General features: G+C 34.8%; 1 protein-coding gene across 3 annotated transcripts in view; it reads left to right on the plus strand.

Moving 5' to 3' along the window:
- The window catches only part of LOC134272014 (discoidin domain-containing receptor 2-like), an 88,488-nt gene that overhangs the window by 58,588 nt on the left and 5,578 nt on the right, over positions 1–24,322 (plus strand). For all 3 annotated transcript variants that reach the window (XM_062754248.1, XM_062754249.1, XM_062754250.1), the window contains exons 4-9: positions 3,610–3,715; positions 12,940–13,081; positions 16,564–16,653; positions 20,144–20,291; positions 22,565–23,104; positions 23,236–23,361. In XM_062754248.1, the coding sequence (XP_062610232.1) occupies positions 3,610–3,715; positions 12,940–13,081; positions 16,564–16,653; positions 20,144–20,291; positions 22,565–23,104; positions 23,236–23,361 (1,152 nt within the window). The remainder of the gene's footprint in view (positions 1–3,609; positions 3,716–12,939; positions 13,082–16,563; positions 16,654–20,143; positions 20,292–22,564; positions 23,105–23,235; positions 23,362–24,322) is intronic.

The following is a 24,322-nucleotide window of genomic DNA, read 5'->3' on the forward strand; positions in this document are numbered from 1 at the left end:
TGTCAGTGATGCTTTCTATATTGCATTTTATTGTGAATTTTTAATTTATTTTGACAGTTGTGATGTAGCAAGGCTATTGAGGAGTAGGCTTTTTCTTGCCAGTCTCCCACACACTATAAAATACTACTAAATTGTGGGATGCAGATTTTTGTTCAAGCTCTCATTTAATGAACACAGTTTTAATTAAGATCGTATGTGATTGACTGCTAGTTAATTACACTTACAGGTAAATGTCAATCAAAGACTGTAATCATTAATTGAAAACATTGCGCTAATGCATCATCAATTTAGTATCTCTCTACTCTCTGCATGATATAATTTATAAATCAATATTTATGGATTTAATTTGAAATCAATCAAAGTGAATAAAATATAAACTTCTAACAAAATGAAAATTTGATGGTAGTGATAATCTTAAAACAATCTCTTTCTGACACAAAATCTATAAATAAAGTTTTATAATTTATAGTAAAGACATTACCCCAAATAGATAGTAAACTTTTTTTTGTCAGAAAAGTTTAATTAAAGGGTCCATGATGCTACCAGGTCATTACCAGATAATTTATATCCCTTTTTGGTTTTTAACACCAGAACATTGGCTAAAGACCTCTGTGATCTTTATTGAGGGGTTTTTGAATTTGTCCCTCAACAAAGCCAGAAATCAAATTTATAGATACCAATCATAGAGAAATAAAGAGTTCATTTAAGAGATTTGTAAAGCTGCTGTGTTAGTTGCCAGGCATGCAGGGCCGGGTGACAGGTTTGATTTATTAGAGCACCTTGCCAGGTTTCCTTCTACCTGGAAATCAGAGACTTGTGTGCCCAGAATCCCTGATTTACATGTTTGATTACACCTCAGTGGATAGCGGGATGGGGACATTTAAATGAAACACTAGGGGTGCCTATTTGGCTTTTGAAACTGGGCTATTGGAGCTGATTGACAAGAGGAGAGAGAGACCCTGGGTGCTGTAGAGGTTGAAAGAAGACCTGTTGAATTGCCATAATGACACAATGAGCATATCCATCATAAGATTCCCTCTGATTGGACAAGCAAAAAATGAACAGTTTTAATGCTTTTATTATCCCATTAATTTTCCTGCCAGATCTGACACACACTGAAGACTGCTCTGTTTGTACATATCATGTGAAAACATCCCAAATATGCAACAAATTCATATGACGATAATTTCATATTTTTCTTATATTAGTTATGAATTCAATACTATTTTAGGAGTTTTACATTTGCTAATACAGCAGACTTTAGCACTGAATGCACTTTTAAATAAACTTTGCTTTGAATGGATTAACTAGACTTTTAAAGATGCAAAAGTACATATATACATTTTTAAATTAAAAAAATAAATAGATGAACTGATGATATTGCTGCATCAGAGTATGAATTATGGGACATTTTTATACAAAACCTGAGAAGACATAATGAATTTATGTTATGGTAATGAAATTTTTTATTACATGTTGATAATATTAACTTCAACCCTTCATCTGATTTGTTTCAATTCTACAGCTCTAAATTGAAGCAAGAGAGCTGATCTGGTGAAATAAAATATAGATTGCAGCCTGTTTAATGATGCAAGCAGAGAGAAACATTTTATATGAAGTTCCATTATTTGATTGTGTTGCACTGCGTTACATAACATTCTGATTTTATCAGCAGAGATTAAAGCTTTTTCATAGCACTATTTCTGATTATACTTTTTTCCCATTAGGGCACAATAAAAAAGGGAGGCAATGATATCAGTTCACTGACACCAAGAGAGTTATCTCCCCCTGATTTTCTCCTACAATTTCTTCATGTCCAGTAAACATTCACAAGGAGATACTGGTGTTTTAAGTTACTTCATATTAATTAATGAGCTCTCCTACATAGCATTAATGATAACTAAACAATATTCTAAAGGATTTATCAATTGATTTTCCTACTCAGCCCAGTGTAAACTGCCTGAGTTATCTGTGACCAGTGCCTACTTTGTTTGATTATCATTTTACAAGGTGTGTTTTTGTAGTTTGTTTAGTCGCTGAATTCCAGAGCAAATAGAGATGAAAAGATTTTGTATTGGTTCTACAACTGATTACTAATAAAAAGACACATTGGAGATGTTGATAATTACAGGCCAAATGTGTTCTCATTAAACAATTATAGATTCAGTGTATCTATTTATGCTTCATATCATCCAAGGTAGTGCTGAAGTAAAAGAAGGTTGGCTTTTGAGTACAACACTTAGCTTCTTTTTTGGGGGGGGATTTTAAGTGGTCTTGGAAATTATTCTGTAGGAGTATCTTATCACTGTCTAAAGCAATTTTGACTGTGAGATCTGACAAGGAGACAAGAACTTGGTCTATCTTCCCCATCACTCAGATGAGAGGGATTGGGCTGAGGCACTTTAACTTTTGGCATCTACATTTACATTTGATTGGTTGATAGCACCAAGATAGACCAGAAATAAGTGTCAGACTGCATTTTGATTGGCTGAAAAATCAGATAAGGTGTTTTTCAGGTGTTAAATGTTGCAGGTTGTCAGTAAATATGCAGATAATCTCCCTCATTTTGTCAGTGATGGTGTGGTCACCTTAATAAAAGTATCACCTCCTAAGTGGCCTGAACACTGACACATGATGGACAATTTAATGTTTTATTTTTTGACACAGTTTATTACACTTCAAGGAATTTTTCAATAGGTGAATTTGACTTGACCACAAAATACCCTTTTTTTTCTTCAAGTAATTTTTTTTCTTTCATAGGACATGTTTATTTTTGTTTTTAAATCATTAATGCAGCAGAGTTATATGCAGTTTTAATTACTATTCTAGTAAAATGAACAGAGGTAATTAAATCATGCAGTGGATGCATAGTTATCAAATGTCATTTAAATTTTTAGATATGCTGCTCAGTGTAATACATCTTGTACTTTAAGGGGTGCACTTTGTTGTTGAATTAAGATAAGATTTCTGTATAATATCAACAAAGGAAAAAAAAGATCAATGCATGTATCATTCATATCTGTGACTTCATAAACATGCATAGGCCCAGAATAAACATCATTCATAAGTAAAGCACTTTAAGGTAAATATTTACATTCATCTCTCCTGTTGTGATGATATATTCAGATTCAGTAAACCATATGAAAAACTAATAACTTCAGTGGCCCTTACAGAATAAGTCATGTCTGTAGTGCCTGTCTTTATACTACCCCAGGGATAAGACACCACAAAATATGTAAATTGTATAGATTGTCATGTAAACAAGTATTCTGGTACAGATTTTCTGTTAAACATTTAGCTGAAAATGAGTCAGAGAAATTTTGCATGATGTGATTAACATAGCATATTATTCACTTTAAATATGGGTATAAAGTCTGAAAATGCATCTTAAATATTGCCTGATGATTTAAAAATCAGTTGCCCAATCCCATTCACATTTTGTGAATAAAATTGTGCATAAATAAATATCAGTTTTGGGGAGTAAGATTTTCATTTTTTTTCTGGACAGTTTGTCTGGGCTTAGCAATTTTTAAGTGAATATACAATATATAAAATCTGCTGTAGTATTAAAAATAAAATATTTACAGAGCTATGTTTTTTCTTTACCAGGACAATGTCAGAAGGCCCTAGGTATGGAGAGTGGGGAGATCCCAGATCATGCCATCACAGCCAGCTCCTCCTACGAAGAGGGCTCAGTAGGACCAGAGAGTGCCAGGTTAGATATTCAAACTTTCTTTTCTTAACAGTCCAATCAAATACTATTTTATATATGAGGACCAGCAGTCCAATCAAACATTTCCTTTAACGACCAACAGTCCAATCAAACACTCTTATGAGGACTAACAGTCTAATCAAACACTTTTTATAAGGACCAACAGTCCAATCAAACACTCTCTTATGAGGACTAACAGTCCAGTCAAACACTTCTCACAAGGACCAGCAGTCCAATCAAACACTCTCTTACGAGGACTAACAGTCCAATCAAACACTCTCTTACGAGGACTAACAGTCCAATCAAACACTCTCTTATGAGGACTAACAGTCCAATCAAACACTCTTCCTATAAGGACTAACAGTCCAATCAAACACTCTTCCTATAAGGACCAACAGTCTTATCAAACACTCTCTTACGAGGACTAACAGTCCAATCAAACACTCTTCCTATAAGGACCAGCAGTCCAATCAAACACTCTCTTACGAGGACTAACAGTCCAATCAAACACTCTTCCTATAAGGACTAACAGTCCAATCAAACACTCTATTACGAGGACTAACAGTCCAACCAAACACTCTCTTACGAGGACTAACAGTCCAATCAAACACTCTTCCTATAAGGACCAACAGTCTTATCAAACACTCTCTTATTAGGACCATCAGTCCAATCAAACACCTGTACTCTAATCTCATGAGTACCTACAGTTCAATCAAACACACTTATCTCACTATGAGCCACTACAAAAAGAATCGGTCAAACATTTCATAAGGAGAAGCAGTAGTTATTAGAATAATCTCATCTCACGAGTAGCTATAGTAACAGGAACTTTTTTTTTTTAAATTGTGCAGTAATATGTGCACAAAGCAGCTAATCCTCCCATTACTCAATGTCTGTGCTTGACATACTAATCCATATACCTTGACTCAAGGGTCTACTCCCGTGCTCAGACTCATCTCATCAGTATTGCTCCTGTGGGACTTTGATTGTTTGATATATATGTATCCAAGTAATCAGTTTATTATTGTTGAGTAGTTGTAAAAACAACCACAGAGTACCTACTGGGACCGATGATCTACTGGATCATCTGTAGCAGAGCCATAAGAACTGTCAGAGGAACGACACATAATGTATCTGTCTTCATGATGATCTACCATTTTCTATTTAATTACAGTTGCATTGAATTTGCAGTTTTCACTTTGCTGCGAAAAACTGCTTTTTCAAAATCATCAGTTTGTGTATTATAAAATTCTGGATTTTTGAAAGCTGGTGGGAATATTAGAGAAAATAAACAATGATAGATTGTGGCATTTCATTGTATTTCCCATTAGACTCTTTCCTTTTCGGAGATAATCTCCAATGTTTCCGATAAATGATGGAATCGTTTATTACGGAGTGATATTTCGGAACTCTCTTAGACACATACAATACATTGTGTCAGGAAATGTTTGCAGCAGCATCTCAGTTGTCATCTTGTTTATAACACCAAGGTCTCCAAGCTGCTGCTACTATTGATTTGGTGGTTTAGAACTTGTAGGAGATAATTTTTTACATATATTAAGTTGCATTTTCAAAACCGTGCACACACACAAAAAAAAAGACAAATGAATTTTTAAAAGAATCATTGTCTTTGACGTAAAAGTTCCTTGATATGGTTTTTCAAATAATTGGTTTGATCTTGGTTTGCACTTTCCTGGAATTGAATATCATGCTCTTGGGCAATTTTTATTAGAATTTAGGTCATGCATATGGTTGTTTTCATTAGTCTAGTTAGTAACTGTCTTCAAAGAAAAAATATTCTACACTCCATCAAAAGATTTCCCCCTTGGTAATTTTATGCTTGCAGAACAGGTTTGATAATGATGGAATGGAAATCAAATGTAATTCTCGGGATGCCAGGATGTAACATGTAATACGTCAACTCTGAAGCTAACTCAAGTCTGATAATGGCTAGGTGATGTATGGATGGCTGAATGCTTTAGTTGTTTCTTGACTGCAATAATGCAGTGATGGCCTTTGAAGCCCTGCACCTGAAATATTCCCCCAATTGATTTTTCCTGTAGTTTCTAAGTTTTTCCATTACAGGAAACAATTATTTCCACGTGAAAAAAAAATCAGTGTTCCATGACACACAGAATTGAATGATGAAACTATATTGCGAAAAAAGTGCTAATTGTTTCGATGGCTCTAAAGGAGAAGTGTGCCTTGACATGCAGGCTGGGAAATTGAATTATCTCCGGACTGGTCTTCCTCCAATCGTCTCCCTTCAAGCAACCACCACAGACTCTAGGGGGCACTGCCTTTTTACTCGTAAAACAAAGACATTGCCCGAAATATGTTTTTTATTGTCAACTGCAGATGGATCTGATGATTCACCCTTTTCTTTGCTCAGAATGAAGCAAACGTCTAAGGAGTAAGACACTGAGGCAGAATAACAGGAGAACTCCACCCAAATAGAGATACATTTCTTTCATTTTGCAGCACAGTAATGAGTCATGCAAAACTTATGAAATACAACCTATTCGTCACCCCAAAAATATCAAATTACATATTTCAAAAAGTATGCATCATTTGAATATTATAAATTACAATCTAGACAATGTTCAATCATAAAACTAAATTATGAATTCTTACATAGTATGCTTGCACCAGAAAAAAAATTAATATGATAAAGGACCTATTGGTGTCATAAACACACAGAGAAAATTAACGATGGATTCTGCATCTGCTGCTTATGTTTGTGACTAATGAAGCCAACTCTTGCTTTTGTTGTTTGGTTCATTTGAGCATTCTCCACATAACTGTCACTTATTGTTTGATCACCGTGTATAATTTGCACATCTGTTTATAGGGAGACAGATTTTAAAGGATGTGCTAAAAATGCTACACCAAGGCAAACTGTTTTTTTTTCACCCGATATAAGTTCTGCATATTAGTTGCGGGAAGCTGTTAATTTTTTACCTGTCGGTATGGAAAGGAACTCCCTTTAATATATCTCCTGCTGATTCTAACAGGAGTTGAATTGAAAATGGAGAAACTTTGTAGATGAAAAAGATTCATATCAAGGATCATTTTTCTAACTCAAATTCATGTAGAAGAAAAACCACAATCCAATAAATCAGAAGGATTCATGCAATTTGTGAAACTTTCTACCCCACTTATACATGAAATTGAATCATTAACAGCTATAGTGTTTTGTGCTAGGGTCTTTTGATGTTGCTATTTTGTCACGGACATCAGACATGCAAAAAGAAAGTTGGAACCTTGACTGCACAACCTGAGGTGGCTGGGATTATCTTCAGATTGTTTGTTACATAATGAAGTCTCAATCCGCAGGAAACAACATTTTTGATCAAAGAATCCCAAACAAGTTGTTGAAATACAAATTTTGGCATGGATGCATGTAATCTTCCTTAATATACAAATAAGAAAAAAAGTAACAAGATCCTTCAATTGATGTTGTACAAGTCGATCTTTGATGGATTGGGTCATGCAGGGATAAAAATTTCTAGAAGAATCCTCAAACACACACCAAAAAAAATATTCCAAAGATTTAAGAAAAGATTTATTGTATTTTGCAATAAACATCAGTACATGCATTTTGCTGAATAAATAATAGTTTTATATGAAAAAAATCTTTAAAGCAATAAAGAAAATGAATCTTAATTAGCTCTTGTTACACAGAAGATACAACTTAATGAGTACAAACCAGTGTGTCTCCAAAACTCTATAAAAAATGAGGATTATGAATTAGCCATGATAATGAATGTCTGCAAAATACATATGTAGGAAATTAATTCTAGATGACTCTAACACTGCAAGCATGATCAAATTACCGTTTCAAAAAATATCTTTTCTTTAAAAAAGATCTCTGTACGTTAGCGCAGTGACGGCATTTGGTTATGTAAAATATATAGTATGATAACTCACAGACATCAAAGTGCTTTATGAGCATACAGCAGTGATAAGGGTAGCATGTTTACGATCCTGCGGAGACTTGATGGTTACGCTGGGAGACCTTTGGACCCCCAGTCAGTACATCACCCTCCCCTTCTTATCCCCCATCTCCTCTCCCCTTTAGATCCTCCTTCCTTTGTGTAAAGGGAGCTGAAAGAGAGGCTTCAAAGGAATCACTGTGATGACAGATTTATTAAGTTTGAAAAAAGTAAATGGGGCCAGGAAAAAGATTGGTACGAGGAATGCTTGGAATTATTTCCAGATATTTTTAAAATGGATGTGAGCTAAAAAAAATAGTTCTGATTCTCTTTGTCCTGTTTGTAGATTTTACAGAAAACTATAAATTAACAAGTAATCACAATATCTGCATGTATTCTGCCTTTAAACAATTACATCCCATGGATATATTGTTTAGTTACGTAAATGAAATCTCCTGGTTGTATAGAAATGGCACGGTGTTCGTTATTGTTTTTATTAGTCCAGATCACTCAGTTCGTGAGAAATGGCAGTAAATTGTATTCCATATCCACACAAAAATTTGAATAATTAATGAAATTAGACAAAATCCTGACTGGAACATCATTCGGTTGCTATGACATTAAGCAAAAGTAGCTTAGCAATTTGAAGTCTTGCAGACTGTGAGACATTTATTGTCTAAATCAAAAGAAGACTGTTACATTAATAACTTTTTTTTACTTTTGTGAGGAATTGTTGAATTTATGGATAAAGAAATAGTGCAAATATTTATAAAGCATGCTAATTATCAACAAAAAAAGTCAGGAAATTGAGAATAAAAAACAAGCAGCTTTTGATCTGATGTAATATTAGTAGGGTTTGCCAGAGTAAATGAAATCAGCAATGCATTAGTTCTAATCTAAAGCTATTCAGACAGGTAAAAATCGTACATCTTTGTAATTGGAACTGCTTGAAACAGATTTACCGAAAAATATCATAATAAAGGAAAATAAAAATGGTTTTGTCTAATGGAATTTTTGAGAAGGTTCTTTGCATGCAGGCAAATGGATGATCAGCTGCCTAGCAACAGTGCTGCTTCCATTATGTAATCTCTAATGATCATTAAGAATTGAACAGCTTCTTTTTAAACTCATTATCTTATGAGGTCTTTGGGGGGAGAATTTCATCCTGAGGTAATTTTTAGGGTGATATACATTCAATCTTCTTCCTTTGATAGATTAAAATGCCAGACCTGTTGCTTTCCTGAACGAGTAATAAAGTTCCACAGATCATTGGAATGAATTGTCACCAGGATGTAATTCAGTTTATAATTCCTATTCCCTATTTAATAAGTATAGAGAATAGAGCTTGTGTCCATTTCCACACCAATAATGGACAAGACGACTGATAGATCAAGGAACTGTCAGTTTGAGTTCGGAATTGCTAGAGTTGATAGAAAAAGAAAATCAAATTATAGATCTTTGGGTTCAGGTCCTTGGTTTGGTAATTGAATTGGACATAGGAAATATAAGTAAAAAATTCCACAGTTCCATCTTGAACGTGTTGACGTCTTGAATGGCTGTCAGTGTAGGAAATGCAATAAAGTTTCTGGTTCCCTCCTCGTCACCAACTGATGGAAAGATTGTCCAGTCTGACATTTTTTGTCTCTCTCCAGATTTTAATCTACTGATTATATCAGAAAGAAAGGGAAACACAAAGATAAGACATTGATCTATGGTGCAGAAAAAAAACTGTTGGGAAAAAAATGTTGTCATGTTGTTGAAAATGTGTAAACCAGACCCTAAATATGTGCACTAATTAAGATGAAATTTATGGACAGAGATATCCAAGATGTGCAAAAAATGGAAAGGTCACTAAGAGCAGATTAGTGCTCCAGGTGTTTACTGTAGCAGATAGAGAAAAAGTCAGGGAATGGGTGCTGATGTCAGTTGATCAAAGGTTGTCATGGGTTCATCAGATGGTAATCGGAACTGTAGATTTTTGACATGTCTTAGGATTGCCTTGATCCTCCTAAAGCTGGCTCATGCTTGTCATCAGGTGAGTCTTCCCGAGATTGGGAATTAGAAAAAACTGTACAGGATTGTGGAGGTCCCTGTCTGGCCATCATCTGTCTTCTAATGCTGATTCAAGGCTTTATCAATCACTTGTACTTTGAAGATGGTTAACTTTTGTGTTTTCACTCAGTATAAGTCAGTTTGTTTTTATTCGGAATTCGGATTGCAGGTGGTAAAGAGACTTGGAATATCTCTGAAATTTACTCTTAAGAGGCCTGTACTTTGTATAGAGATGGGCTTTTGAAAATGATAGAAAGTGATTGTCTGTCAAATTACCTAGTAATGTATAATAGATAAAGTCTAATTTACAAGAAATAGGGTGGCATGGGTTTGTTGTTCAAAACTGTCAATGATAAATGAAGGGTTCCTATTTACTAAGTAAGTGCAAAGAGCAGGTGCTTTGTCAGGAAGATGGGATTTCAGTCCCATCATTCTTTCATTTGGCTTCAAAACATTCCGAATTAAGTAAGAATTAAAGAGACAGCTTCAAAGAGATTTCTAATTTAAGAATCCCTACAGCAGAAAAACCCATTATGTCTGGAACCCTTGTACAGCATACATGAAGAAACCTAGCTAATCCCCTCCTTGGAAGTCTTCACCAGTGACCAATGTCCAATTTGACAGGAAAACTGTGAAAACTCCCAGTCAGCTTTGATATTCCAGATGTAATTATATCCCTGAAGCTATGCAGATTATACTGCAATTAAAACAGAGACTTGACAGAGCAGGCAGGGTACACACTGTGACCTGAGCTGACCTTGGATCAGGGTCCTGTGGCTTATGATAGCTTGGGCTTCACTTTATGACATCTACAGCTGCTTCATGATCCTCCATCCTTGACGATGCCACAGCTTCAGGCATATCCTTTAATTTCTCTATGTTACATTTTATGGTCTCTTTTTTGCGTCTTTATGAGATTTGAGCTTTTATTGATACTATGTATGTTTTTCGTATTAATGCACATTAAGGTATGCAATAAAAGAGGAATTGATTTTCTGAATGATTATCTTTTTCTCTCTTTCAAAAAAAATCTGCTGTCAGCAAAGTATTTGCTAGATATTTGATCATAACAGTTTTGGATGAACACAGACTACTTTGAGTGTTTGCTTTGCTAATACCCTGTAGATCCAAATGGTTTATTTATGTGCTGTGGACCAATGCTGGCAGTCAATACAGAATCTGTTTTCATGGAAACACAATAGATACACATCTAATGGTTTTGTCTCTTTATGTCACCCTTAGCTGAACTTCCAATCAGGTAGATAATGAAAATCGATCACTGTGTTTTCAGAAAAGCTTTATTAAGTACCAGGAAGCAAAATTATCTCCCTTGTGTATATTAAAAAAGAAAGCAAAAAGCTGTGATATTTTGATCCAGCAATAATGATGGTGTCAGAAGTTTGAATCAACCAGAGGTTTTTTTTCACACTATACTTGTCACCCCTGGCAGCCTCAGTGATCTGGCTTACTGTGATATATCATCATCAGTAACACCTCTCACGATACTCTCAGTACATACATTGATCCCAGAGGTTCCCCGCAGTCCCCCAAGTACAGCTCAGCATCAGCCTGCCTGTCGCCAGAAGCCGTTAGCTGGAGTGCTATAGTGATTTGTAAGTGTACAGGGGGACTGAATGATAGATGATGGTAATTACCGGTAAATATAGCCGTGTGCTCCCCTTGGACAGACCTTCACAATCCAATACATCCCCCTAATGGATGGGTCTGGAATTGTGGGTAAATATAGTCTCGCTGGGTCATCTTCTTCCTGAAAACTCATCACCCAACATTTCCTTGACAGAGGGTGGCCTGATTACCGGATAAGATGTATGTGGTATTGCCTGTACAGTCCACTTAGCATATTATCAGGGAATGTGAGACATTAGAAAGTCAGCTACATTTAATTTCCTCTTGAAGGTTTGTTCAGGTCTAAAATGAAAGGCTGCACGAATTGCTGGAAGACTCAAACTGTCATAGTTTCCTGTTCATGTACTAATTGAATTGCGCTGGGTAATATCATATTATCCAGTTCCCATCAGTGAAATCCTTTAGGTTTTTGTTTAGAATTGAGAGTTTATAATGTAGGTATATTTATGAGGGCCATTTGATACGTGGAGACAGATTATGGCTTGTTGGGATTCTGAAGGAAGTGTGATTTAATAAACAGAGTCTGAGCCAGATGGCCGCCCCAATGTCTTGATGAACATTAATTCATGATATTGAGGAAAATTAAGGCTAAATTTTTTCAATTTTCTGCCTCACTATTTTATTCTTTTTTGATCCCTGTGGATGGAGTAGAAGTAAGACTGAGATTCTCACTTGAAACCAATGAAGACTTCACCGAGTCTTATGTCATTATTTTTTTCAATCCACCGAAATCTTTCTTTTGGCACATGGCAACATTTCTTGTTTACTTTCCAATAAATTGAGATTTATAACACTTCTGGAATTAGTATTTCATTAGCAGGGCTCAATGTGGATGTGATACATCACCCAGGGATCTGTTTCTTAATACATTAACCTGTATTGCATTCTGCATGTTGTCTAAGATAGAGATTTCTTAGGTAAAGCAGCGATTTGGAGGGACTTGAAGAGTAAACTTCCCACTCTTTGGCCCCTCCTGTTCCCCATCACACCAAGCATCCTAATGACTAAGGCCTCATCAGCTCCCACAGTTAAAACAAGTCTTGCTTTTTTTTTTTCCTTTTCTTTTTGAGAGCTTTAATTGATATTCAGCAGTGGGTAATTGGTCTGTCAAGTATGGTTAACACAGTTTCTGTGAAAAACTGGTTCTGTTTCCCATATTTCCCTCCTTCCTTTGTATATTTGAAGGAAAAAAGCATAAATTCTATCAGATATGAAAATAGATTGATTTAAGTGAAAACCCATGTCGGCATGATTAAAGTTCTTCAAAAAAGAAAGGCATTTTTAAGTCTTAGTTTAATAAACATTTATTTTAGTTGTTGTTTTTCATACAATATAAATAATTTTTTGGTAAAATATGTTTTCCTTTGGGATTATGAAGTGTTATGTCAAATTGATGAGGGGAAAATAATTCTGGTTAAAATTTTTATTGTCACGTTCGTATTTATAGCTTTTTTAGCACCTTTTGTATGAGAAATGATAATGGCAAAAAACCTCTTTTTTTTCAAATCAAAGAAAAAGAATATACATGATGTGGCATTACTTATCAGGAAAGATGTCACACTAAATCTTATTTTTAAAATTTTTTTTTTACAGAATTCGGAAGGAGAAAAAAGGTGGCGCATGGTGTCCCAAGGAGATGATTGATAAATTCTCTTATGAGTATCTACAGATAGATCTCAATAAACTGATGGTCATCACTAAAGTGGAAACACAGGGCCGATTCGGAAATGGTTTGGTAAGTTTCACCACGGGAGAAAGAGTTCTTTAGTAGTGAGTCTGATGTATTTTATCATTAAAAGTGTGAAGGATGAGTATATTTTGGGAACTTTTGAACATTCTTTCATTAATCTTCTCTCCTGCCACATGCCTGCTGTAATATACAATCCGTCTTTTATTGAAAAAGAAAATAAAGTGCGAATTTGAAATATTTGTTTTGAAGGCAAGTTCAAATGAAATTCAGACTTTCCGAAAAAGCAGCTCTTGCTGTGTAGGCCTGGAGATGGGATCTATTTATATAATAGGTCATTCTTATGACTGACACCTGTCAATTCTGTCTTAGCACCAGACAAGAATCGAATACCCTTAATTTCATTACACAAGGTTCTCATCTGTCTTTGGGACCAAAAACCCAATAATGTCGGCATTCAAGAAGAAAAACCAAGAATCTTTGGTAGTGAAAGCCAAGTTTCCAAGAGTTAATTAAATCTTGAAGCTTTTTTCATCACTATCGATTTTTGTTTAATGATGGAGATTTTTGTGGAGCTTCTATTCTGTCTATGTTAGATCAAAAGAACTTTATTAAATGGGAGAACTGATTGGTACTAAAAGCAACTGGGAATACTTCTAATTCAGTTGATACCTCTGGTCATAAAGCAGTAACTGGGTGAAATCGATAGTGAGGGTTCTTCCATTTTCAATAAAAAATATCAAGTTTTAGATGTTCTTAATGATCTGATACAATATAAAAAAGGCATTATTAAAGAAGTGCAAAGTCGTAAATCAGTACTTTTGAAAATGTCATCAGACTTTGGAACCAGTTCTGATGTCATCAAAATAGGTTTAAAAGGATGAGAACCGGCAATAAAAAATCCCACCCAAAATATCTTATTTATTTATTTTTTGCATTTTAATCAGTCCTTGCCAAACTGTTTCACTGAGCATTGACGAAAATACAAAAACAGTTGAAATCGAGCCTCGATAAATAAGAACGTGACATAGTGTTGAGTGAATCTTCCCTGACAGGTAGAAGGGATAAGTAGTTAATGTATTGTCAGTAATTGGTGACATCAGGGAGTGTGTCGCTCTGGGTAGGTGTCTACTGTTACACAGGGTAAACTTAGCAGGGATTTATTGCAGGCAAGATTACAGGACAAATCCCCCATATAAACCATGCAAATTTACCAGCTCATTCAGAAAGGCAATTCGCCCCTCATTCAGGTTTTCGGCAAAGTTATAAATTTTCTTCTCACCAAATAAGGAAATTTTTATGTTTAGTTCTGAAAACCTTAAGTTAATGATTCTGTTCTAACTTATTTATTCCTCCCTGGCATTTTTTAAAAGTCTTTGCCCAGAAATGTATATGGGTCGAGGAAGATAGAATGCAGCATTTGTTTTCCATGGCTGCAGGGCAATATGGCTGGACAATCCCATGTTCCATAATAATCAGCTGATTGCAGCCTGTGTCAGAAATTCCCTCCCTATCATTTCTCCCTTATCGCTTTCTCTGTTTCCCTTCCCCCAAAAGATTAGCTTTAATTGCTGCCGTTGTTTTTGTTTGATAAGAAGGCTCTAATGGAGCTCCCCCTCTGCCCTCGACCACTGGTCAGGTATCATACAGATATCACAGGGGAGGCAACCCTGCATGTCACTGATATCGTCCAGGCATGATAGCAGTCACCTGCCCTTTGGAATTTTAAAAAAATATTTCACATTTGGTTCAAAGGGTTATGAATGTAAGTTAGAATTATTGTTAAATATTAAAATAGAAATAACACGTTCCAGCACATTATTGCTGATCAATACCATAGTAATGAGAGGAGATCTGATGGATATTCATGTATCATGTCAATGATCATCTACTACATTGATAATCAAGCATACCAGGGTTTCTCTGATTAAATCCACATTCATTGTACTGAAAACTACCTCATTTTCATCCTATTTCATATAAAACCGATACATGAGGCATCTTTATTAAAAAAAAAATTACTGTCTCCTATAAGATGCAATAAGAGTGAAATGACTGAAGCATGCTTTATTGCATGGCTTTAATGCTACAGTGGTTGCATCCTATACAATCTCTCGGAGAATTCATTAGACTAGATTTTCTGCCTGGATCTATAGTGTATAGACATGATTCTGTGTGATCTCTGAAATGTAGCATGCAGAATCCAGAGGTTTTTTGTACGGCTCCCATCAGAAAACTGAAGGAATCCTGGGTCCTACACGGCTACCAGATCGGTAGAGAGCTGTGAAAGAAATCACAGAGCCCTGAGTGATAGATTCATTATTTTTCAATATTTTTTTTTCCAAAGTTCATCCGTCGGTCATAAACAACCCACAATGGTTTCATAAAGAGGCAGATATGTTTTATTATCAGCAAAAGATGGTATTGATGAAATGTTAGCTTATGAAAATAGTCTTTTTATCATACTTCAAACACGAGCTATTGTTCATTAGTAAACAAAAATTGCAGGAGAAATTTCTCGTTACATGAACTTCGAGAAATTGAGGAAGCATGAATAATGGCAGCCATAAAATATGCATTTTAATCTTTAAGTTACTGTGGCAAGTTAATGAGACTGGAAATTTCTCAGAAAAAAAGGATGTGCATGTGGATTTTATAGTCCTCTTCATAAATTTTGATTCATGAGTTAGTTTAATGGCAGCTGGTCAGATAACATTCTCTATCCTGAACCTGCAGGCAAAAGTTGCTAAAATGTTGATATTTTAGAGACAGTCTAGACATTATCATCAACCCCAACTGCCCTGACACTGAAAGGAGAATCATTCTTAAATAGAGTCACTGTCATAAACCAAGTGTATCTTAGAACCTCCAATTTCCACTGTCTACTGATAGTATAGCCATCTCATTATAGAAGTTGTAGTTTATTTTTGGGGAGTTGACATTTTGATGGGATTAGGCTACCCTGTCATTGGGAACTAGTCAGAGACTGGGTTTCAGAGGGCTTTGTGTCAGACAAGAATTCAGTTAATTCTATTATATGAAATTTTACTGCCTTCTCTGTCTTGTAATTAGTAAGGTGGCTGCTAGCGAAATTCTGCTTGACTTGTTCCCAATTTTCCTACCCATAAATTTCTTCTTCCCCTGCAATTCAGTACTGTATTACAGTTGTGCAAGCAGCCATAACAATTTTTTTCCTGATTTATAGAAGAACAGCTTAGATTGATAAATATACATACTTTGCATTGTAGACACAATTCTTTGCTCCCATTGGAAAAGAATGTAATGGCATCATTTTATTACTCTGTCAACTTTCTCCAAGTAACATTTTTAGATCATTCAAATCAAATTAAGACGAAGAAGCCGTAAAATCATATAACAGGAAGAGAAATTTATTACACAGACTCATCACCCAGAAATTAGTAGGAAAAAAGAATTATCTTTCAAGTAATTAGTGTAGAAAAAGCTGACATGAGAAGTATCATTAGGTGTAACAAATTGTATCAACTTATTTTTTGACTCTGTTTTTCCAGGGACAAGAATATACAGAAGAGTTCCTCCTGGAATACCAGAGAGAGGATGACGGGGAATGGATCCGCTTCAGAAACAGGCAAGCAAAAGAGGTATGTATCAACCCTTGTGTTACATCTGAATGGCTCAGAATGCAAACAGCCATATCGTGTATTGGTTTGTATATTTAGATAGAGAGGCAAAAAGTCTCTAAATGTATGGCATAATAAAATTACACTCCCCTGAAGATGTAACCCCTTGCCAGACATTTAGAACTCAAGAATGGGAAAATGTCCTGTGGGTTTTATGTCGGAAAAAGTGAAACCTGCACGGAGATTTTTTGGGGTGAGTTGTTGTTTAGGATGATTAACCAAGCTTTTTGTGATGGGGGGGAATGAAATGAGTTCTCATTGTCGCTGTAGTTTATCAGCAGGATTAAAGTGTGGGCAAAACATATGTTCCCATCAGGTATCCCAAAACATGGCCATAAAATACACAAACAAGAGTAGATAACTGAGGAATCGGCTCAGAATTAAGACGCAGACATCCCCCTCCCTGCCAAGTTATCCCTTGACATTAAAAAATCACAAACAGTAATCTCTGAAAATGAATCTCTTTTGCAGATCCCATTAATTTTAGAGGATTATTTATGTTGTGACTTAATCTGCTTGGTTTTGTGGTTCATCTAACAATGCTCACATCTTATCCCATCAAAAATCAGGCTTGTCTGATGTAATGATACTTTTGGACCGATTCTTCTCAGAGGAAAAGGAAGTTTTGAAGATGCCATTATCAGGAGAAGGATCAGCAATGAAATATTCAAGCAAAAAAGTCTGGCTTATTTCCCTTGCAAAAATAGACCAGGATATCACAAGATTTCCTGAGATTTTCTCAAGATATCTTGGTTAAAAATCCCAGGAAATCTCAGGATTATCCTGGTACCTGACCTCAGGAATTGTCAGGATGGTATTGGAACAAGGATTTCTCAGGATTTCACAGGACATCCTGGTAAAGCAAAATTTCCTGAGAAGTCTTGAGAATTCCTGGGACCACAATTATCCTGACCTCAGGAATATTGCACATGTTTCATGGTAGTACAAAAATCCTGGGATGTCTTGAGATTTCCTGGGAATACAATCCTGTCATCATCCTGGCCTCAGGAATTTGACTTTGTAGTGTAAAAATCCTGGGATATCTTGAGATATTCCTGAGATCAACAATCCCCTTATTGTCATAATGACCTCTGGGATTTTGTCACTTCTTTCAAAAACAGGTTCAAGTTCTCAAAATGCATTTAAATATGGACAATGTCCCTCTGTACACTAAAAAGACAAAAGAATTATTATTTATGCAAATTATTCTTTAATCAATTTTTTTCTTTGGAACTTAGTCTTTTATGATGCAAGGAATGGTGATTAAACACTGACTCCAGGGATGCATTCTGTTATTAGGCCTGTAAAGTATTAAATTAAGATATTTTATTATTCAAAACAATTAATCACAATAATGTTTATATTAATGGTCAAAATTAAAAAAAAATATAATATTTTTCATAGTTCAGTTGGTCATGAAAGACCAGTCAATAAAAAAAATCATACGCATCAATATTAAATAAGAAAATTACACTGAAAGAAATAAGATAATATATATAAAATAGTACTGCAGTGAGCTGTGTACTTAAATGATGTACATTTGACCATGTTTACATATAGTTCTTAAAAGAAACTACAGAGAATTTGCAAGAATTGTTTAGGAAAATGTTTGATCATAAATTAAAAACTATATATAAAACAATAATTACATGATGTCATGATGTAATCCATGTACATTTATTTTACACATGTATTGTATTTACTGATAACATACTGTATTTATATCTAAATTAAGTACTAATTTATAATTAACACAGAGGTTAAGATACTATGCTATATAATCATAGTAATCTGAAATGAGGGATGGAAATACAAATTTAAGCCCATGCACTTACCCTTTTCTTAACATTCTTGAGTACATGACCAGCAAATCTTTGAAATTTTCCTCTCACTACATCCAAGTCATTCGTATCTTCAATATTTCCTCATCTCATGGACATAGACACAATTAACATTTAAATGTTGACATCTAGTTCAATATGGTGATGACATGTTGTATTTCCCAAAGCATTTTCACTTCTTTACTGTATAAACACTTTCATGTTCCTCACAAACATTTCGGTTTGCATTGAAATTTTGAACTGGTCTGAGAAGGCGCACAAATCCTGACTGGCTCTCCTCATTGGATACTGCCCTAGTTTAAGTAACTGTGGGGGACACAACAGGTTATTTAGGTTGAGGAAAGCGCTTGCAAATTGCTGGGATGAAGATTAGAAGGTCAATAAATTAAAGAAACTCCTGCCTGGCCCCCAATCATTCGTGATGCTATCATCAGAAAGAATTAACACCTAACACATGGGCAATTGTAATGAAGGGACCACATAGAGATATTGAGTCTTGACTTCAGGATATTCTAGGACTTTGAATTGAACAGTCCTGATCGCAAGATATTCCAGGACTTATTTGATTCAGTTTGTTTTAGTTCAGAAAATATCAAAATTCCTGAGATTTCCTTGTGTCAGGACTTGATCTCTTGTAAAAGTCCTGAAAAATCCTGGGAAGATTCTGTTCTGGTGAAGCATTCACATAAAGTCCTGACATGTCCTGATAAAATCCTGAACCTGATTTTGGAGAGCAGGACATGTCAGGATATCTCAGGAAAATCCCAGGATATCCTGACTTCTCCTGACCCTCCAGGATTTATTTTTGCAAGGGTAGCAGTTGATAAATCAGTATTGCATTTCTGGAACGAATGTTGGAGTTAGATAATTTGAATGTTGAGTTAGATAATTCTGATTCATGGGGGATTCTGTCTCTGTGCTCTCTCCAAATCAATGCCCCCAGGGGTGATCTTTGTAAAAGGGAAACAGGGAAACTGCTGATTGTGAAAAGGTCAGGTTGATTTTCACACATCTGCCCCCTTTACCCAGTCTCCTTCTGTTTTCTACCATCAATCAAGCAACATGCACATAGTTCACCATCGGAGCTCTAGATATTCAGAACTTTTGGTTCACACAACAGCAGAACACTGTTGTTTTTTAAACTAATCTAATTTAACTCCTTGTTGACTATAATGGGACATAAAATTTGTTGAGAATGCTTTCAAAGAGATAACAAAAGCATAAATGAGGCTTAATTGACTCCAAAATATCCCCATCATATTGATAAAACTATCTACTTTGCTAATTAATTGCTATTGTAGTTTAAGAGTGCTGTTTATTTTTTGCACTTGGAGATGAACTTAAAATTAGCAGAGAAATGGAATCTTTATGCATTGTTTATAAAATTTATATGTAAAGTATATTCGTCTGAGTGAAAGCATTTGACTAAATTGTAGTTATCTTTTCTTCCCACATATTTTCTTATCGTACTGTCCTGGTGAATATCAGATCAATGAATATTTTATTTTAAATCATAAAAGTGAATAAATTAATGAGCTTAACACACAGAAAAAAACACAGAGATTATTTGTAGAAGTACTGTATAATTTCAATGCCTTTTTTCTTTGCAGCACTTCAAAGCTAACTATAACACCCACACAGCAGAGATGAATGAAGTGTCGCCTCCGATCATTGCCAAGCGGGTGCGCTTTATCCCCTACAGTAAGACTCCGCGCACTGTCTGTATGAGGGTAGAACTCTATGGCTGTACGTGGGATGGTTAGTATGTTTTATGAGAATATTACGCTTGTATGCCGAACAAAGAACCCCAATCCCCCACTTTTGTGAAAAAGCAGAAAGAGGCCAACAAAAAAATGTCAGTAAACTCTGGAACATTTCATGTCTGTAAAATTATCTTAATTATCGGCTTTTACGTATATCTTCAAATTCTATGATTTCATGACTTTTGACCAGTGCTGAAATAAAACTACAAGGTATTCTTTGTCTAGAACTGGGGTCAATGAATCTTAAGAGAAGCTGTTTTCATTCACTACCCCCAAGAAATTTGAATTCTCACAAACAAATGTTATTTCAAACTCGCATCAGTGTCAATCACTGAAACTCTATTTTGACAAACACACATCTGATTTAGATTCCTTCACATGTAAAATCTCTTCAGAATCTCATTTTCTGGGATTTTTTTTCCTAATTCTAAGATGTTATCAGGTCTAAGTTTAATTATAAAGAGCCACTGGTCATAAGTCATTGGTCAAACTTTTTTTTCTTTCTTTTTTTTTTACCTTACGAATGTTTTCTGGCTCCATTTCAAGCATTAGAATGAATTGTGCAAGTGAGTGGAACGTTTAGTTGTAAGACAAATTACCCACAATAAGAACACTGTGTTCGCCCCCTATTCTCCCCGGCGAGTTAATTGGATTTTTCTTTCACTTCATTCCAGAGAAAAATTCTAAACTTTTTCCTCTCAGTAGTAATATTGCTTTGAAATGGGAAGGAGCAAAAATTCCTTTAGTATGTGCTGTGCCGGGGTGTGAGAAAAAATGAAAAAAAAATGACTGGTATAACTCAAGATTAACATCATCACTGTGGCTTAAATATGAAATGGAAGTAGTTAATGGTCATTTAAAATACTTGATCAAGATTAGTTTGATTAGAAGTTTAGGTTTTGACTGCTGATGTTAACCCATGTGTTTCCTTATCCCATTATTAAAGTGTGTATAGATTGCCAGTGTTCCATTGTTTGGAGTCATATGTTTATTTTAATTAAGATGAGATTTCCTTGCTGGCAATAGTATTTTTTCAGTGATTTTTTCACCCATTCCTCCTCTAATCACTGTCATTATGAGAACTTTCTGTTGTTATTCTATCCTGAAATTAGATGATAACGAACGATGAAAGAAAAAAAATAAATGATAGATTGGCATCAACTGACAATTTAAGTAATTTGGAATTCAGGGCTTATCAGTAGAAATGGTTATGTATAATTGGCCAGAATTTCTACTTTGTTGTTGTTATGTCAGTACCTAGGGCGATGGATTCTAACCATCATTTTCCGACTGACACAAATTCAGGATGTTGAAAAAATTCTCAAATAATTCATGATGTACTTTAGGATTCTCTTCCCCTTTTTGCAATCTTTTTTGTCAGATGTCAACAATCCTTCCTCTTGTTTGTTGATTTAAGTCTTTTGTTATCTTTTTAACTCTACATTTATTGCTAACTTCTCTGATAACTCTTTGGCAAAATTTCTTCATCTGATAAGAGGTTCTAAGTTATGTAAATTTTGAATCTTAGATTTTCTTTTTTTAGACATAAATTTGAATTTATGATCAACCTGTGTTATTTTTATGGAAAAAAGTGTTTATAAAACATTTTTAAAGAGGAACCTTTGCCCGAGTTTTTTTTTTTTTTTTTCTTTAGCTAAAGAGCTACATATATGTCAAGAGAGATAACTCCAAAAAAATTCTTTAACTCAAAAATGTGATGCATGAACAGAAAAATTGACAAACATAGTGTTTTTTGCATATTAATCCATGCAAATTTTATTCAATTCCTGAAAGGTTTCAGAACCAAACCCGATGAAGTATAATGGTCTCAAGCTCCAAAAGTGAATGTAGGCAGACCAAAAAATTTTGAAACAATCTTTGAAAATATTAATAGAACATATTTCTCAATTTTGCATGCTCTTGTTGAATGTTCTTGACAAGTTTATGCTAAACATAAAACTACTGTGACCTCAACATGCATGATAATTATATAAGTATTGATAACAATGAAATGGTAGATACAACTTTCATTTTTCCAGCACTTATATTGTGCTGTCTTTTTTTTTGGTCTGTGAAGTTACTTGTCATACCTTTGCCATACTAATAATTTTCATAAAATTTCACTTTATGATACAGATATCTTTAAAAAAAACACATGATTTTTGACTCATAGTGTAACTTTAATTTAGACTGAAGTTATTTTTTTGTTTTTTGGTCAAATCAATTGCTCAATAAATATAATAATGTTCTTGTTTATTTCTTTTAAAGATGGTGTCTTGTCCTACTCTATGCCACAAGGAGACAGACGAGGAAAACACAGTTCAGATGAGTTAGCTTTCCTGGACTTTACTTATGACGGAATCATCAAGGACCAGCACTTATATAATGGTATAGGTCAGCTAATGGATGGAGAAGAGGGGCAGGCCAACTTCCGCAACGACCTGCAGGCCCGGGGGATCAAGGGTTATGAGTGGGTGGGGTGGAAGACAGAACAATTTGAGGATAGCTCCCCCATTGAAATTGTCTTCAAATTTGATGCTGTAAGGAACTTCACCAGGCTCAACATACACTGTAATAACTTTTATGATAAGGATGTGCGAATCTTCAGAATGGCACACGTATACTTCAGCGTGTCTGGAATATACTACCAGCCTAACTACATCGAGTATGAGTTTGACAGGGATTCTTGGATGGAATATGCCCGCACCATTCCCATTCACCTGGAAAACAGGGTGGGAAAGTATGTGAAGGTGCAGCTGTTCTTTGACAGCAAATGGATGCTCATCAGTGAAGTTTCTTTCATATCAGGTAATATTTCAAATATTGTTAATTAATTTTTTCAGTGAAATTTCATACCAGTATGCATTTTGTTGATTTCAGCTAGAAATTTAAAAAAAATATGAAATATGTGAGATTAATGATGCATTTTATTTCATCAGAAATTACGAAAGCCAATGTTACCATGGAGCTTCCACCAGTAACCCATCCAATGAAGACCACCAGAGTACCCCCTAGTCACAATGATATGCCTGTAGACCAGGGTATCAATGTGCAAATTGGCAAAGGTAATAAATTTTTTTTTATTGTTAAATTAGAATACTGTATAGGGCTGCCACGAATCAGAAAATTTTCGAATCGATTCGGTTCAAACAATAACCTCGATTTTCGAATAATTTCGGTTCGATTAGAAGAAGTAGATCTTTTATTTATTTTTTGTATAAAATCTGTAATGTTTGATCATCATGATCATAAGACATTCTGATAAATTATGATTCATACTTTTATAAGGTTTATTAAGATAAAATGGAATGTAAAGTCAAGAAAACAAAGACAATACCTATTATGTTCGAATTACAAAGTATGACCCAAGAATCAAATATCTGAAATTCAAATTATTAAAGATACTGGTCATTGGTTTTAAAAGATGAAAAATGCAAACAAATTTTTCAAACAAAACCAATATGATTTCATATTATGTTAAGCATAAAAGTATTGGTGATATGCTTACAAAGTCTATTTGACCACAATAGAAACGGTTAGATCACTGCTGTAATTTGAATTTTTGATTCACCAATACAATATCAAACCACATAACTCACTGTCATAACAAGAATGTCAATAATTAATTTCACATTCAAAATGATGTCAATTTTATAAAGAAATAAGGAAATTTGCAGCACTGTGTAGGTACAGCAAATGTTAGTATGAAAAAATCAAACCTGAATCGAATCGAAATCCCGGAAAAACATACCGAATCGAACCGAAAGAATGTGAATCGCTGTTAACCGATATTTCGGTTAATCATGGCAGCCCTAATACTGTATTATTAAAATAATTTGAAAACGTAATATTCTCAATTGAGTTTGCTTGCCCCTTTGAAAAAGTAGGGGATAGGAGGGAGGGATAAGGGAAACTTGATAACAATATGACTATAGTCCCTTTCTTTAGCAGTGTATGGCAATCCTAGTTTGCAGATATTTTAAATGGTAAATGATATTTTATAAGATTGAGAAAAAATGTTAGCAA

This window comes from Saccostrea cucullata, unplaced genomic scaffold (assembly GCF_032062105.1).
Source record: "Saccostrea cucullata isolate Sc308-1 unplaced genomic scaffold, CSIRO_AGI_Scuc_v1 ctg602, whole genome shotgun sequence".
NCBI lineage: Eukaryota > Metazoa > Mollusca > Bivalvia > Ostreida > Ostreidae > Saccostrea > Saccostrea cuccullata.